We start from the raw sequence: 18,575 nt of genomic DNA, 5'->3' as shown, positions 1-18,575 counted from the left end.
GATGAAAGTTGGAATAAGAATGAAGAAAGATTTTGTTTGAAAAATCAATAGTTTATCCAATGTGCTATAGGACTAAAATTTATCTAGGGGAATCGGTGTAATTTAGTTTTGTTAGGTGCTGCATTGCTCAGCAAAGATAGCCAGAAGTATCATGTGGTCCAAATATCTTGATCTATCTACTTTTGATCTTTCAGGAACATTTTTGATGCACCCATCCTCACTGTTACACATGGCACATACTCTCTCCCTACGAAAATCAATAAGCAGCGGAGCTGTGTCATTCACTGACAGAAAACAGAATTGTCTTGGCACGAGACCCACAATTCAGGGCAAGTCAGAAATCAGAGAACTACGGATATGTAGCAATGCTACCAGATATAAAAATATTTCGCAGCAACTGTGATATGATGGAATTTGTACACAAAGAAATTAACTTAGTGCCCTGAGTGTGTAACCTGTAGCAAAATATGCAAGTGCTGTAGTTTTGAGGTGATTTCCAGAGAACAAGGCAAGATGGCTTGGTTATTGTACTAGACTGTTTAGGCCAAAGTCCTACTCATGTCTCTCTCACTGTCGCTGTAGCACCTCTGAGAATCTTGCCCTTGTTATAAATGCTTTTTTTTTTGATAATAGCTCGTTTTCTTTCACATTATCCTATACACTTGCTTTATCACTGCTTAAATCAAACAGGTACTCAGCCAGCACTGGAACCCGTAAATTCTTGGTCTATTTGAGTGATACAGTCACAGTAAGAAAGCAGAGGTAGTGAAGCAAGGCAGTAGTAATATACTAGCGAAATTTCTATAGAGAAGTTCACTCGGCTAGAAATGCAATCCCACAACTGATGAGTTTCCTGCAGTTCTGCCATGTATGATACAAGTGCTTACCTGTTCATCTGTAATTTAGTTATCACCTTCCTCAGCTGTAGGGCACTGTGTGCTCCTCCAGTCTTTTTATGATGGAAATGTTTGTTTATTTCTGACTTACCACTTTTAGCTCATTTCTGACTTTGTACTTTGCAACTGGCAGCTCACTTTCCATTCCAACGCAACTCCTAGGAGAGCACGGGCTGCAGATGAAGATACCCATGCCTATGAGTGGAGAATAGTCATTCCTTCCGCAGTTTGTTGAGTGTAGTGTGATACTGCCTGCCATCACAGGTAGTTTAGCAGATCAGGTTATGCTTGCTCTTCTTCTGGTAGCTTTGGCTGCTTCTTAATATGTTGGCGGGAAAGCTGAAAGGACCAGGGATCTTGGTACAAGCTGCTCCTCTATTCCCCAGTCTGTCAAGAATTTCATTCCCTCAGGCAACAAAAAAAAATTCCCCTAAGGTTAAGGACAGCATGATTCCTTCCACTGGTTTTGGCCCAGGAGAATTGCTTCTTCTGTCCTCAAAAAACCTGGAGCCTCCTGTGGGCAAATAATATTTGACTGCCTTTAGTTTTGGTAGAGTGAGGTCTGCTAGATCATATACAGAGAGAATGAAAGACAATGCATAAGAGTAGATGTTAATATTTCTATATTACTTAGAAAAAGATACTAGTGCTCTTTCTAAAGGTGCCATATAAAGCACAATTTGCAGACAAATTTTCATTAAGTTTGAGGGTTGGATGAATCAAATTCCCATAGAAAATTAACTAGTGAAAATATATTTTCTGCAAATCGCTGGAAAGAGTTGGTCAATTTACCAAAATGGAAGGAGTAGACAGAGGGCACAGGAGGGGAAAAGCTTTCCTGGGTCATAGATTCTGCTCTGCTGATTCAGGATCTCTCTTAACCTCATTAACAGTTTGAACTAGTGATAACGATTGTTTTTGAACCCTGCAGTGTGGCAATGGGAAATCGTTTACCAGAAAAAGTTAAATGCTGAAAATTATCCCACAGAATAATATTGTATTAAAACATTGATCAGCAGAATTGATCTCAGCATAAGTCTTTCCTCTCAACATGGTAGAATGCAATGATTATTTCTAGTTGAAGCAATGGCAGAAAATGCATAAAATCAGTTGCAAGCCTCAAATGATCTACAATTATCAATATTTAGCTGATCTCCAAAGAGTTCTTAATGGGCTCAGATTCACTTTCTGTGATGGCAGTGAGAAAGACTAAGCCTTAGAAATGGTAAGTGATTTAGGAGCATGACTTACCTTAGAGTGGTCAGGATTTTACCTGAAGGTAAAAGTCCAGGTCCTTGTGTCTCCTGATCCCTATGGAGCACGGGGGGGGACTGTCGTCTCTGACCTTGGTTTGAGGTCTTTGCTTTATGTGTGATGTCAGTCATGAATCTGTTGAAATCAGGCATTAGACAGATGCTTTGTCTTCATTTCAGAATTTGCCTAGGTTCTTAAACTTAACTCCTTCATACCTTTGCAACATATTCCTCTTGCTAGAGCTTAGTTGTGACATTATCTGCAGACTAATGGATTAGTGTTACTTTTACCCAGTCTCATAACCTGTCCACTTTGCAGGACAGATGCACTTCAGTGCTCAGTCCTGCAATGCCTTCCCACAATTCCCTTTTTGTGCTTTGAATTGCTGCAAAGCTCTTCTGTTTTTCGCACAGCCAAAGATACAAAGCGGTTCAGCTTACTGACCCCAGTTCTGCTCTTCTGACATTTCCTGCTACAAGGAGGCTGCTTTTCAGCTCTCCTTCAGCCATTATTAAGTGGTAAGTACTATCTCCCATTCCCTCTCTCTGCTAGAGCAGATGAAGCCAATGGAGCATCAAAATGACACAAAGAGTCTGTTAAATGTGTGACTTCTGTCGACCTCTCCTCTTGCAGGCCTCTAACCTTCTCCTCTATTACTGTCACTATTTTATGGTCACTGATGCGGTGCCGTTCCTGTCTCAGGGATGTGCTGCTCCGGGTTCCTCAGAACCAACCAGGCTGCAATCCCAAAAAGAGTTCCAACAATCTTGCTTTTCTCAGGGCACGTAGAAAAAGTGGCAGTCTCTTCTCTGCCTTGATCTTCCCTCGGCACAGTTTACTTCCCTAACCACTGGCTAGAGTAAGCCTACCCCGGGCAATAGATGGCCACATGGACTGAACTAGATTCTCATCAGTGCCCAGTCCTCCAGTAAACTGTGAGCATTCCTCCCATGAGGGACCTGAGTGTCTGAAACACTGAGGTCTGGCTGGAATTATTCCAGGACCTGTACACTAGCCCATGTCATCTGCGTGGGATGCTCAGCCATGACAAGAGTGTGGGAGACCCTGTATTCACCTTCTCATTAGTCATCAGAGCCCCAAATTGCCATTTATCTGGTAATAGAAATCTGAGCTGAAACTATCGTAGGTTTTGTTTATGCTTATTAAGAAATCTTCACCTCTGAGCAGATTCATACAGGATTTACTGATACTTTGTCAGTGATGACACTGACATGTGTCAGATTCTGCTCCTGGGAGAAAACAAAAACCTCAAAATGTATCCTCTCAATTCTTTTACTTTAGTCATTCACAAGTCGTCTCTGGCATAGCCTACTCCCTAAGCTTTGGCAGGGTGTCAAGGCTGAGGATAACACAACCTAGATGCTATCTCGAACAGATCGATATCTCACTAAGGCAGTGGTCAGAGACTCCCCATGTCCCAGACGACAAGAAACACCATTGATTCTGTTCTGATTGCATAGATGCATAGTCTCTAATTCCAAATTTGCCAAAAAATGTAATGGAATTGCACCTGTGGGAAAAGGAGCTGATCTCGTGACCCATTGCTGTTATAAGATCTGCATAGGTCTCATTTTTCCTTTGCTCACATTGATTTCTTTGGGTTTGGTTTTTTTTTTTTTTATTAGTGCTTTCATCAGATACCAAGAGGGAGATGAAAAATATGGGTTGCCATACACCGAAACAATAAATTCCTCAAAGCCTGAGCAGGCTTTGAGATCTCTTCGTGTCTTCATTTATTAAAGTTGCTAGACCCTGCATTAAAGCGCTATCCAAGGTGATAAATTAATGGATGTATCCTGAGTGATGACCACAGAAATAGACATTAAGCAATGCAAAGAACTATTATCCCACTTCATTGAAACAATTATGCAGGAAACCATCTAATCAGCATGATTCCTGATGGAAAGTCCAGTGATTTAGAGAGGGAATCTTCCGTTTCACAAATAAGCAATAATCTAAGAATGAGGAAAACCTACCTAAATGCATTAGCTGTAGTCATCTTTCTTCTACTACCAAACCTCCCTTTTCTGAGCACATTCTAAGAGAATCTGGCCAAAAGCTGACTACAGGCTTATCTAATGAAGCTCATATCGTAGACTCAGCACAACCTGGATTCAGGCCAGTACATTAAGATGGAAACACCAGAGTGGCCCTGAGTGAATAGATTCCTAATGGATAAGGTGCAAGCATCTCTTTCATCTTTTTTCATCCTCTTTGACCTCTCTGCATTATCTGAAACCACTGGCCAGGAGATAACTGCTATTTCACCTGACAAAATTATTCTTTCCCCTAAAAGTGGCACAAGGGACCGGAGGAATGCACTACAATGGCCCAAATTGTTCCAGGGGCACATATTAAATAGTGAAGGAAAACATTGCTTTTTCCATGAAATTTCTGCTCTGTGTAGTCCAACAACTATAAAGCATGGGGCAAAATAGTTAGATGACCTGAAGTTAAAATTCCAGCAACATATAGAAAAAAATGCAAGTCTACCTTTGGTTCACAGCAAATAAACGAAATTCATCATAGTTTGGGTGGGATCAGTGTATAGTGAAGAAAAACTGGCAGAGACTGCCTAAAGTAGGGCAGAGAAAAGAAAAATATTCTGAAGAACTTGCAGTTCTGGGGCAGTGTTCTTTTGCCAAACGTGCAGTCATTATAGACCAGTTCATTCTGTGTAGTTCTAGGAGAGTGCCGGAATTTCTCATCGTGCCTATGCTCTCATATAGCAGCATCTGTCTCTTCATTTAGCAACGGTTCCCATTATTGTAATGTATCTGCAGTTATTTATGCTTTCTGTCACCTCCTGTCTGCACTACAGTCCCTGGGCAGGAAGCCTGCAGAGCCCGGGGAACTCTAGCTCGTACAGAACACTCCAGCACGTCTTTTCAGCGGCACACACTGCTATGAATGAGTGCAACTCATGAAGACTATTTTCTGCTCTCTACCCTGGGTTCCTTTAGACTTTGTAATTATACTGGTCTTTGTTTTGAAGATATTTTGCTTCTCTGGCACAATAAAGTCCCGCCAGCTGAAGTGGGAGGGAGATGGAACTTGCTGGGTCAGTGGCTGTGAACTCCTCCAGGTTCGAAGAACCACTGTGAATATTACCACATTCCATTGCAAGCACAAGACATATTTTTTTGACTCTGCCTTTTGTGAAATAAATACACAAGTTACATGTTTGGCCAAGCTTACAAAACTTTCCCAAGCTAAATCACTCTATACTTCTTTCCCTAGAATGAAACTCTTCTCTAAGTGCACTTTCACCTCTAGGAAGGGCTGAGAAGGTCGTGTTAGTTACGTTGCTTAATGGAGTACAAGTAGTCAATGGGTCAATAATGTAGCGATGAGCAGGGTATAAATGTGTATAAAACAGCTTGGTACAGCAGGGTTAAACCCCGTAAAGTCATAGTTTGGGTCCATACAGAGGAATGCAGCACCAAAGAAGACAGAGTAGCTCTGGATCCCTGGGCTGTGGCTGCGTTTGTCTGGGATAAACTGTCTGTGGTGCCACTCACCTGAAGTAACTCTACAATGAAAGTATTCTCCAGGCAGAAGAGTCTGCTCCACTTAGCAGTGTACTCCTCAGGAACAACATCCTGGCTATTTCATACCCTTGTAGATGGGAGACACAGACAACCCATTTAGTATGTCTAAATTCAAATTCAGGACAACAATTGAAAAATAAGTGCTAGTGGTAGAGAAATCTATGCGGTCATTTCAGGTGTGAAAAGAGTTTCATCTTTGGGTCAATTTCCCAGAGGATTGTCCTTATATGTTATAAAAAGCACTGTTTGTAATTATAAAGTAAGTGATAAGCATCAACTGAATTGTTACAGAACCCTTTTGTTGACTTTATTCCATGATAAGGAGCAGTTGCTGTGTGACCTTGAATGTGGCCAAATAACTCATGCTAAACGCATTGCTTCAAAGATGGCATTTTGGCAGGGCTTTGATGTAGGTCATTTTATTACCGGGCTGAATCAAACTACAAACTGATCTTAAACTCATGCCAAGAATGCTAATGATAAACTGATCAATGAGGTGCTGGATTGTTCAAGAGAATTGGTCAAGGGAAAATGCAGGCATAAAAAGGCTGGAATTCCAAAGGTTGAACTGCTTGGGCTATTATACTGGGAGGAATTATATTTCTTGCATTAATACAAGTTTTCTTTACTCCAGGGGCCTTTAGCTGAGTGTTGAACAGGACAGTGTCAGAAAGTATATACTTATCTTTATTTTTCTTGACCTTTATGTGCAAGTAATTTTTATAGTTCCATTAACTAGTAAGATCATTTGCAAAACGCTGTACAAAGTATATTATGAAGAATGCCTTGGGGACCATTGTATCCTATTATGTTGAATGTTAATAGAATGAAAAATTAATTTAAACTCCAAAGATTAGAGCAAGGCAAGACTTCCCTTTTATAGGGGAAATTCAAAATTTTATTTGCTGTGGTAAAACTTTAGAGTTGTACCCTAATATGACCTTTATATGGACCTTTATAGGCCTGATTTGAATCAGGCAGTGCAGATGTCTGATTATTTGCCTCCTTGAATAAAATGGCTTCCCCTTTTAAAAAAGGGGGATTTCTGTGACCCCCACGTATGGGATTACTCCTGTGCAATTTCACAGCTTTAAATGACTATATGATAGTGAGCTCATAGCTGCTTGTTTAGCAAGTTAATAAACCAGAGATGAGAGAACCCACAGTTCCAAGGAGTGTCTTTACCTTTCTTGACTCTTTAATTGCTCATTAAACATTGTCATCTTCAGCTATGCAGGACTTCAGAACACATAAAAGCAAAGATGCAGTTCTCTATAGTACTTTTTTGTATCTTGCATATCACTGATTGCTTTAGAATGAAAAATACTGTCTTGACTCCTGCTTGTAAGTCTCACATAGTACTCGTCCCAAGGGACGGGAGCAGATGATAGGACGAGGGGGAATGGCTTCAAACTGGAAACGGTTAGATTTAGATGAGATATTAGGAAGAAATTTTTCCCTCTGAGGGTGGTGAGGCACTGACACAGGTTGCCCCGAGAAGCTGTGGCTGCCCCATCCCTGGAGGGGTTCAAGGCCAGGTTGGTCGGGGCTTGGAGCAACCTGGGCTGGGGGGAGGGGGCCCTGCCCAGGGCAGGGGGTGGCACTGGGTGGTCTTTAAGGTCCCTTCCAACCTAAACCAATCTATGGTTCTATGATTCTATGATACTACAGAAGTCAGGACTGTCCAGAGGCAAGTGGTTAAGTAAACTTTATTAGCTTAATTATTTATTATTATTACATATTTATATTAACATAGTTAAGGTGTGATGTGTTTATGGGGCTAAATCAACTAAATTTAGACCAGTAATGAGCAGGAGTTTTGTTATTTAGAAGAGCACAGAAATAGTCCACCATCAACCTTCTTGCTCACAAATTATGCCTTCACCTGAGAACCTAATCTAGTTAAAAGGGTAAAAAAGTTGCATGTTTTAGATGTAAGAATGATTTATTATTGTAAATGTCCATACAAGGAACAGAAACATCTGTTTTGATTCCCATACCTCTTAGAAAACTAATGTGTAAGAGTTACACCAATGAGAATCGTGTTCTTCGATAAAGCCATGTGAGGCAGAATTTTCAAAGTATCCCTATCCCACCATATTGTATATCTTTTAGTACGCTGTACTTTTAATAACAAATTATAAATTTGTGGCTGTTCTGTATGTGGACTTCCTGTCATAGAGAACCAGCCATTTTTAAATGACTGCATGAAGGTGTGTACTTCTTATTATTGGAATATCCTGTTTTTCTAATACCCTGTCTTGAATTTCATCTTAGAGCTGTAGACTAGGATGCCTCACTGTCTTCAGAAACCCTAACTCAAGTAAAATAAATGCACAAAAGATTAGGACAATTAGTGACTAGAGAATTAGCCATCAATATTTCATGCGCCCTGCAATACTGTCTAAACACAAGATATGAAACAAGAATAAATTGCCCTTTTGAATTTTCCTTTTTGAAAGGAAATGACTTATCTAGAAAGATCTTGCAGTCATTATAATGAGGCAACACTCTAATAACTGGTCACATGTGATTGGATGGATAAAGAGCAGGAAGATTTGTCCCCTAGGATTATTTACTCAAAGTTCACTTGTGATTTGAAGTTGGATTTAAGTGTATTGTGAATAGCTTAGTGACCCAAACACAGAATAGACAGCAAAATGTTTCCATCAACTTTGACGCCAGCCTGAGTGCAGGGTCGAGATGGGATCCAGTTGGGTAGTCCGATCAGAATGTCAAACACAGCAGGAGTTGTCCCAATGTACAAGACGATAGTCGAAAACGTTTGGCCCATGAGGTAGCTGGGAACAGAAAGGGTGTTTCATATGCTGGCCCAGTGCAACTTTAGGAAGATTTGCTGGCTGATTTAAAATGAATTGGGTAGTTCACCCTGGTTTTCAGAGCAACAACACAAAGCTACTTCCCAAATCAGCTTTGCTGGCCTTGTTTAGACAGGAATGAATTAACCTTTGTCTTGGAGTAAGTCTTTTGTGGTCCAGCTTCAGCCAGTTCTTCGTTAAGTAAGCACAATACCCCCATTTCCCATCTCATCTAAAAACAGGATATACAAACATAGGTTATATATATATATGTACGTATAGAATCATAGAATGAATCATAGAATGGTTTAGGTTGGAAAGGACCTTGAAGATCATTGAGTTCCAACCCCTCTGCCATAGGAAGGGACACCTCTCACCAGCCCAGGTTGCCCAAGGCCACGTCCAGCCTGGCCTTGAACACCTCCAGGGACGGGGCCTCAACAGCCTCTCTGGGCAACCTGTTCCAGTGCCGCACCACCCTCACAGTGAAAAGCTTCTTCCTAATGTTCGGTCTGAACCTGCCCTCTTCTAGTTTAAAGCCATTCCCCCTCATCCTATCACTACGTGCCTTAGTAAAAAGTCCCTCCCCAGCTCTCCTGTAGGCCGCCTTTAGGTACTGGAAGGCCGCAATAAGGTCTCCCTGGAGCCTTCTCTTCTCCAGGCTGAACAGCCCCAACTCTTTCAGCCTCTCCTTATAGGGGAGGTGCTCCAGCCCTCGGATCATCCATATATTTTAATATAAAGATCTCATTTAATATAGAGATCTCATTGCCACTACATCATATTCATTAATAACTTACATATGTTAGTCTAGGTGGAAATTATATGTTCCAAATTAATCATCCAATTTGAATCAATGATACACCGAGTTTTTGGCAATGTCCTAAGTGGTAAAATGGAAATAAGGTGGTAAGCAGTAAACTTCAGCCTTTAAAGCAGTTATTCAGTGTTGTCCAAGGTTTTTTGTATGTGATGGGCATAACAGCATGCACTGGAAAGTAAGTCAGGCACCAAAGCAGCACAGAAGAAAAGTCTTAAAACCATGAGCTGTTCCTACTCAGGGAGAAGAAAAGGAGATTCTTCCATGTATATCTTTAGTCAACTTGCAAGTGAGACCATAAAGCCAACCAGTTTTTCATAGTTTGAACCTTGATGATGTTGAACTTTCAATCATCTAACAGTTGATAAATAAGATAGAATGCTGTAGTTACGGAAAACTTGATGACCTTGAAAAGGCAAGGCTGCACTTAAAACAACTGCGTCACGTAGTAAAATTATTTCTTCTTCTTGAACTATTTTTTACAAATCTATTTTGGATTTTAATATACTTTTAAAACTGAGCTCCATTTTATCTTATGAACAGTAGCAACTTGAGTGCAATAGAAGAAGCTGGTATTCTGTAATATAATAATATTACAATCAGTGTCAGTTTGGTAAAAATTTTATTATGAAGCAAAACTGCTAACCAAAGTAATTTCTGGTGTTAGAGTTTTTCATTACAAAGAGCTGAAGTGACAAATGAGTTTATTGCTGTCAAGAGACCTATATTTTATTTTGGTCACTTAGTATTAATTAGATCTTGCAAGTAATTCTTGTGTGTGTGTTTGGTTTGTTTAATATTTTTAAACAAAATATTACTCTCTAAGGCATAGTTTACTGTATGTTTACCAACCGCTTATTACGTTAACAATGCTGTGTATTGTTTCTTCTTAACAGCACTCTGCACAGAGGAGTGTGTGCATGGAAGATGTGTTTCTCCTGACACTTGTCATTGTGAACCAGGATGGGGAGGTACCGATTGCTCTAGTGGTGAGTCAAGATTACAAATATGTGATAAAGATATATGCTGCTCTTAAAAAATGGCCTTAAATAAAGCAGTGGCCTTAGAACTTGGATGCTGTAAGTGGAAGAATGAAGGTTGTCAGTTGCTTATTTTGCAACAATTACTATATGATAATACCCTTTCCTATGATAATGACTTTCACCTTTTTTGCTTGTTTTTACAAAGAAGTGTTGAATGCAGTGCTCTTAAAGCTTTCGGTCCTGTTACTGAGATACCAGTATAGATAATATAGCTCTGTTGTGAATTTTTTCTCTCTTAAATCTTTAATACAACACATTCTTCATTAAATACTTTGTGTAGTACTTGGAGTTGTTTGGAAGGCAGTCTCTCTAGACAGAATCCTTGTCCTGTTGAAGCCAGTGGGACTTCTGGCATTGACTCTTCACACAGCCCAGATTCTACCTTCTAACTTGAAATCCACTCTAAATTACCCGTACTGCAGAAGTTAGGGAAATGTTAGAGGTGGGAGTTCTGCGCCTTTTACTAGGAAATTAATTCACACTTGAGGCTTTCAATTTTTTCAGCTGGAGAAGCTGCGAATGTCAAACTCTCTTAATTGGTAATGATAAGTTTAAGTCTTTGTGATTAGTTCATGCTGGAATGAAAGAGCGAGCGTTCTTTCCAGTACAAACGTCAGATGTGTTATGTAACACAGGCCCAATACGTTATTGACATAACGGAAATAAGCTTGGTAAATGAACTCTATTTGTGCATCAGGCAAGTAAATAAAGCTGCATCGAGAAAAATGTTGTGAGTCATTTACTGAATGAACGTTCCATTTTGCTTTAACTTCCTCCCTTTCTCCCCAAATTGATTTGGATCTTAAAAAAGAGGCATCATTACCAGGCAAAAAGATAACGGAAAAGGGATCTATAAAGGGAGACATTAGAAGAGGAGTTGAGTGTGACTGGGGATGAACCCCTCCAGAGGCTGAAGTCAATGGGGCAGACCCTTCTCTGCTCAAGGTGCTCGTGCTTTGGCTGCAGCTTTGCTGAAGTCTCCTCAGTTACAGCAGAAAAGGCAATTGGGAGAGAGTGGGAGGAAGGACAGAAAGAAAGGCCACGCTTTGGGGTTTAAAGCAACCTTTCAGGATTACCTGACGTACAGGCAAGTGAAAAATTGGGCAGCATAACATACTGAATATCTATCTACACCAATACTTTTTAAAAGAAAAATAGTACCTTTGTAAAATACTGTGTAGAAGCTCAGAAAATCATTTTATCCTTTAGTTATTTTTAGTAATGGATATGTTTAACCTAACAGCCAGGGAGTATTCATACAGTGCATATGCACTTACAGAAGTTAAAAAAATGAGAAAAAAAAAAATACTGTGACAACATGGACATACAGATATAAACATAGACATTTATACACACATGCACACACAAAATAACAAGCACTCCATTCTTTGTAATAATGAAGAGGAAGCGATACGATGTCAAAGTACAGATGGGTCTCGTGGACTAAAGCTACCCAGTGACTCCTATTAAATTGCACTAATCTTGCAAGTGAAGATAAAAAGAAAAAGGAGGTTTTTCCTATATTGAATATTTAGCTTTTTAAAGTAATTAGGAATATTAAAGCATTGACAATGATTGAGATAGAAACATTATTCATAACTTTTATTTCCGCACTGGGCAGCAATCCAGTATATTTCATTTATGAGGTTTCAGCGGTGGAAAGAGAAGCGTTAGCCAATTCCTAAATTAAATATGCTCTGTTAACTTTTATAAATGATAGCCCAGGATTAGCTTCAAAATTTAAGCTTTCATTTTATTAATATAATTAGTGTGTTCACTGGACTATAGTGCCCATTGTCTTTCATTCCATTTGTTATATGCTGGGCAACATGCATTCTTGTCCTAAGGTCTGATCTGACAAGCACTGTCCAACGTAATGCTTGTAAGCGTGAATGGCCTCATGGAAGTTACCCTTTACTGCAGCTGAGCGAGCTACTCACCTTTACGCTTGACGCTAGAAATTTGCATGACTGGCCTCTGCATTGTTAGGAGACTTTGTTTGAATTGAAAGGTATCAACAGATACCAGCTGAATACAGTAGAATTGCTACTCTGAGTATTTCCAAGAGAGAAGAGAGAAGCTGGGAGCCTTTGCCTAACTGAGGTTAAGCGGGATTTTCAGATACATTGGTTATCCACGTATTGACTCATAGCTTACTGTTATCCAGTAATAATGTGGAAAACATTTTTCACTTCTACTGGAATAATGCGTTATCTGTGCCTGCTTTCTTCCTATTACTTCATTAATATTCGGTAGCTACTATGAAGCTGTGATACTATATGAACTATGATACATGTTTGCAATGACAAATATGATTTGTTGGATGTTTCTGAATAGCCGCCCCTGTAGGGCTGTGCTGGGGATAACCTGAAGCTGTTGGCTGTGTGCCATCCCACTTTCCACGGGGCCATAGTTTCCTATATCATCCTCAGTATCGCTGATTTTAATAAGTCACAGGCATATTGCTTTTAATGTTGGCTATTTGAAACTGTTTTACAGGGAAAGCGGTTGCTAGCCAAAACATTCCTTTTAAATTTAGAAAATCTCACAGGAGCTGTAATTGTTTCCTGAACGATCTCTCCTGAAAACAATGTTGAGAAGTGGAGCCTACCTGACACTGGGGGTCGACTGTTGTCATTTACTTGGAAAAGACCAAGGAACACTCACTCTTTTTGAGATAGCATTTCAACACCCTGCAGACAAGACCATGATCACTTTCTAAAAGTTATATATAACATTCATTTGGTTTGATGGGTGAAACTCAACCATAAGCAGAGCTCCAGCACAAGGTCCAAGTGTCACTTCAAAACCAGAAGTCAGATCCAAATGTTTTTCTTGTTTGGTGCGCCGCAAAGACTGTCTATGGCAGGAGAGGGTATGAATTCTGACAATGAGCACAGATTTCCTATGGGAAGGCGAAGTTTTGGTGTTAAATGCAGCTTCCCAGTGTTACTGTTCTCCCTTGGCTAGAATATACTCAGTTATATACTCAGTTTTGAATAGTTACAGCTACAGCCTGTAGTCATCCAAACAATTTAATCCTCTTTCTCACACTTTGTTTCATGCTTTCCTAAAACTCAGCCTGTAAGACAACAACCACCAACCTTGCTATTCGGTGCGGCTTCCCAGTGACTGATCACGGTACATGTTAGAGTTCATCTGTTGTCAAGGTTAAAATAACTTCAGATGAATTGCTAAACAATTATAAAGAAACCCTGTGCCATATTCAGCTCTGCATGCCTCTATACCTGTGTTTTACTGCATGCTGTTGTACATCTGTCGATGCCCGCAGGCCTAGCCTTGATTTCATGCTATAAAGCTGCAATATATTAAGGCTTGATTACCATAACAATAAAAAGAGAAGTAATGAGGTATTAACTAAAGAAGCTCTTGAATAAAATGTTTTCAGTGTTTTAATGATGCTAAAAATTAAAAGGAAAAGTCTTTAAAAAACCCCCATACCTTTTCCCTTCCCTTTTAACTTGTGTTATTAAAATCATGCCCATTTTGTCCATGCAATCTGCACTGTTGTTTTTTTTAAATACAAAGGAAAATTGCAAATGCTCTGTGTGAACTTACCTGCTCACCTGTCCAATTATTTCAAAGCAATTAACTTCAAACAGTATGATATACTGGCTTGAAGTTCTGGTAGGAATATAATTGACTGTTGGTGGTTACCTGGCCTCTTCTGGGTCTTGATAATAGCCATCTGTATTTGCAAGCTGTTAGGCCCCAATCCAGCTATATTAAGCATATCCTTAACTTGACACATGAGTAGGACTTTTCATCCGCTTTAAGTTAAGCAGGTGTTTAAGGATGTTGCTGAGTCAGTTTTGAAGAAACAGCTAAAAAGACCTCAGTGAAATCTAAACAAACATCTAATTGAATTCATCAGGTCTGTAAGGAATAAGGTGGTCCTTCTTTCAAAATGCTAAAACTCATCGGGCAATATTATTGAAGACCGTTTCTACTCTCATGAGCACTTTGCATTGTGGGGAAGATGGCAGAAATCTTTCTGCGTAGAAGGGGGTTCACAAAACAGTGGGCAACGGGTCAAAAAAATAAAGTCCAGAGCAAGAGCCTTGAATTAAAAGCAAGAACCTTCCAAAGTAGCGTGTGCCAGTTTGAGACATTTCAGAGTAAACAAAGACAGAGGTTGTAATGAAAAAATAAAGTGGTTTTCAAAATGTTTGCTTTGCTGTTAGTTTCAGGAGAAAATACAGTACTTGCCCAAAGTGTAATTAAAGATATGTTAGATAATAATGCCAAATTATCTTCATACTATGTCACTTGGGGGAGAGAGATTGTAATATTGCTGTCTGGCATAGGCGGATCAGTAACGTACACATATGGATAACATAGTTTGCTTTGTAAAGGATGTTTTGTACAAACTGTCATTAAGAGCAAGAATCTATTTCATCTTTATCTCTTTGTCAAAAATAGCCAAGGTCGTAACAACAGGCAAGTATAACATCACAGCACGATCACGTTTAAGGGTACAGCCCTAGAGCAGCTGGAGTGCTTCAGTTCTGAGACTTGTGATGAATGAGAACTGCAGATACTTTGCTAAATCTGAAGTGAGTTTGCTTGACAAGCTATGGAAAGGAACAGTAGAAATCTCAGGAGAAAAATGGAGTATTTTAAAGGGAGTCTGTGGTGTTTTTCAGGGTTGATTTTGCTTCCGTGTTCTCAAAAAGCTTTGAACTATTTCTGAAGGAGAAATAAAGTTCAAAGGAAAGATCCCTGGTTTGTGAATACAGGCTCAACCAAAATACAGCCTAATGTCACGGACTGATCTGCTGGAATTATTAGTTAATTTTTTGTCCTAAGGTTTATAGGGTAGGATTGACTGAGAAACCACTGAGGTCCACCAAAGAGGTGCAAAGGTGCAAGACCTCAGCTGTTCTAAACTGTTAGTGGGCCACTACATAGATTCAGGGCCTGTCTGTGTTTATTGTATAGGTGTTTGTCTATGCCGTGGGTTCGTATCACAGTGACTCTTGTATCTATGTGCCAAAAGAGGTGACAGAACCAGGTACGATGTTTTGGTTTCCACCAAAGCCCTGTATTCCATTTGTCACTCCAACTGCTGAGTTTAAATGCGGTTTTTAAAGATCTGTTTAAAGTTGTGAAACTTGAGTTTGGATTCAGGCTTAATTAACGCTTTAGCCGAAACAGAATTTCATATCCATAGCTTGTGGACTTTAAAGTTATAATACACTTTTCATTTAAGCCAAGCTCAAATTGTAGGTTAATTTTGATGTGATTTGCAGACTCAGTGACAACTACAACATGCAAAGAGATGCAAATGTATAAAACCAAGCTCCAGTGAGGCTCACATAAGGATCTTTCCATAGCAATTACAGACTGGAATTGATTTCTGTCTCTTTCAGCTCTAAAAATTTGCTCTTCCTTAAACTTAAAAAATCTCCAGCTCCCTTCAACCACTGCTGAACTGGTGTAATCAGGTAAACAGCTTGTGTTTAATTTTTGCCTCTGCTGGATGTTGGGCCCACGCACTTGGGCTTGCGTACCCAGGTTGCATGTGTTAAGCCGTCTCTGTGGCAGTGTATCTTCATGGGCTCAGCCCACGCAGGACAGCCTGTAACCAGGGAATAAAAATGTAAACACAAGCTGCTGTTCAGTGCAGTTAGTAGCACAGCAGCATGTCCTGTCTGTATTTTTACGCAGATAATTTGGCTGCATTAAATGGGGCTAATCCATCATTTTTCATTTGGTGGGAATATTTTGTCTCTTGCTGAAGCTGTTAATATGTACTCAATTGTTTGTGGTGGTTTCTCCTCATTCTGTAAGAGATATGATACTATCCTCTAAGCTTCCATGAGCTAACCACTTTGGAGGTATTATAAGCTTATGGAAAGGTATGAGACTCATATTAGCGTTGGCTTTTCCCACAGTAACTGAGCTGAGCAAAGGACAATAGTTCATTCTGGAAAAGGAAAAGTAGATCCAAGATTTGCTTTGGGAAGAAATTGCTTTCTGTATTTCTTCTATGTGATTCATTGATGATGAATAGATCAGTTGCCATTTGTCCTAAGTCTTGTACAAAAGTAAGTGAAAAATAGAAATTCAGCACCATGTGTCCTTTTGCTTTTCACCTTCATCTTCGTCTTCTCTGTCAGAGTGTGGGAAAGGACTTCCTCCCTTAAATCAGCTGGTTGTGTCTAAAGCCAAGGTAGTGACAGATTATTTCCCCCCAGCAGTCCCAGCCCTCCTTTGAGACTGCCTCTTTGGAATGATTTCGAAGAGTCAGTTGAGCTGACCCGACTCTGTCTGCTCCGGTCCCTGGGCTTCTGTCTTCCAGTGTGTGCCGTTGCTCTTAAGGCTTGATCTAGCAATGTACTTCATGCATATGAATAGTCCTTTTAAAGTCAATGATGAACAACTTATGTTATTTAAGTTAGATAAATGCTTAAGTCATTATCTGAATGGGAACTTAAGAGATGAGGGGGGAAAATCAGGTTGATGAGGATCTCATTGAGGGACCAAGAGTTATTCAATATCATCATCCAGGCTGAGCAGTGGCAGGGAGTTTGCTCAATGAACTAAACCCACTGTCAGTATCAAGAAAGAGAAGCTGAAGCCTCATGGCAGGTCTCCTGCAGAGCAGAGTGAGATACACGGATTAGTGATCTGAACTTACTCCTTAGTTCTAAACAGAAATGATTTTTTGACCTACCACATAGGTGACTACCAGAGGATAGAGATGTTTTAAGAAAATAATTTGGATATGTAGTGTAACAGGCTTCCAGTTGTCTAATAAAGATTTTTTTTGAAACGTAAAAGGTTATCAGAATTAAGTCTGCACAATTATACGTAATTACTACAATATTACCACAATCATCTCCTCTATAAAAGCATCCAGTTCTTTCCACGTTCGGCTGCTTAGGTTTAAGGGGGAAGCCCATAATGAGTTACGTGCTAGAGTGAATATTTATGTAAAATTCAGATGAACTGTTAAAACCTTGCCTCCCATTTGTACCCAGAGTAGCAGCTGATGAGACTGCTGCATGCAGAGTTTGTCTTCTAAGCTGGCCTGAGGTAGCAACATCATTTTGGAGTCTTTCTCTTGATGTAGTCAAAGAAAGTGACTGTGTGAATCCAAACTGGGGCTGCTGGGATTTATGTGGGCAGCTACAGTGGTCGACATACCTTTATTGGTCCTTGAGTGCTTAGCTGGGAATAACGGGGGACTTTCCTAATCTAGATGAAAGATACATTGAAAATTCTCTATGTTATATAATTAATAACCACCAATTCTAGAATTATGATTTTGATATAATTATAGATATACATTGATTTGAGGCACATAGCTGACAAACAGGAGGTGAGAGGACAGGTTTAAGCCCTAAGGGCTATCTGGGCATATCACCTGGCATTTGCCCCCTCCCCAGCCCCTGGTGAGCTGTATATGAGCACTATGGAAATTCTGCGTTGCATGTAAGTGAAATATTAGGCAATTGTATACTCTGGGTCCAGAAACTCTGGAAAATCAGTCTACTGGCTCGCTGAATCCAACATTGAATTCATGCTGAAAACCAAAGATGAGGGAGGCTGCGGGCAAAGTTTATTGTGTAAAACTGTGCTTGTTGGCTGTCATTAAAGCAGTATGTCAGGGACCGATGCTTCAAGAAGGAGTGTGAAAAGACATTTAGATTTCAGAGAAGAGAGATGGGTGTGGATCTTTGGGAGCAAGCAGGGTTATACACAGAAGTTCTCTATGAAATCAAGACGTTGCTGAGGTGTTTGTAACTGAGAGTAGAGAGTAGCCTGCCCTCCCCAGGCAGAGCCACCTGAACTCTGAGCACACCTGCCACATCTGGAAGTGAAAGCTATTCTCTTACCTGGGGAATGGCCTGACGGTTGACTAAGACTTTGCAGTTTAAGGATAATTTTCAGTAAATGAAACCATGGTTACTAGTGCTGAATGGGCTTAAATGCATTCCTGTGCAGGTTTTGTGTGGTTATGCATGGGGGAATTTGGCTTACGTCTTTCCTCAGCTGCCGAACTGGGGAGAGCAGAGGAGACTTCATAGATAGGCAGTGTATGTGTGATGAGTTGTTAGTTCTATTAATTTGACTGGTTTTTCTCACTTTAGACGGGGTAATAGCTATAAAAGAGAGAACCTACTAAAATATCCTTTTAAATG

At 40.0% G+C, this 18,575-nt stretch overlaps 1 protein-coding gene across 2 annotated transcripts in view; it reads left to right on the top strand.

Annotated features, from left to right (window-relative positions):
* The window catches only part of MEGF11 (multiple EGF like domains 11), a gene marked incomplete at its 3' end in the record, with an annotated part of 212,686 nt that overhangs the window by 15,359 nt on the left and 178,752 nt on the right, over positions 1-18,575 (top strand). For both annotated transcript variants that reach the window (XM_082488744.1, XM_082488745.1), the window contains exon 4: positions 10,258-10,350. In XM_082488744.1, coding sequence (XP_082344870.1) covers positions 10,258-10,350 — 93 coding nt within the window. The remainder of the gene's footprint in view (positions 1-10,257; positions 10,351-18,575) is intronic.

Source organism: Vanellus vanellus (assembly GCF_965231255.1).
Source record: "Vanellus vanellus genome assembly, chromosome: 11".
Taxonomy (NCBI): domain Eukaryota; kingdom Metazoa; phylum Chordata; class Aves; order Charadriiformes; family Charadriidae; genus Vanellus; species Vanellus vanellus.
This window is presented reverse-complemented; position numbering and strand designations above follow the sequence as displayed.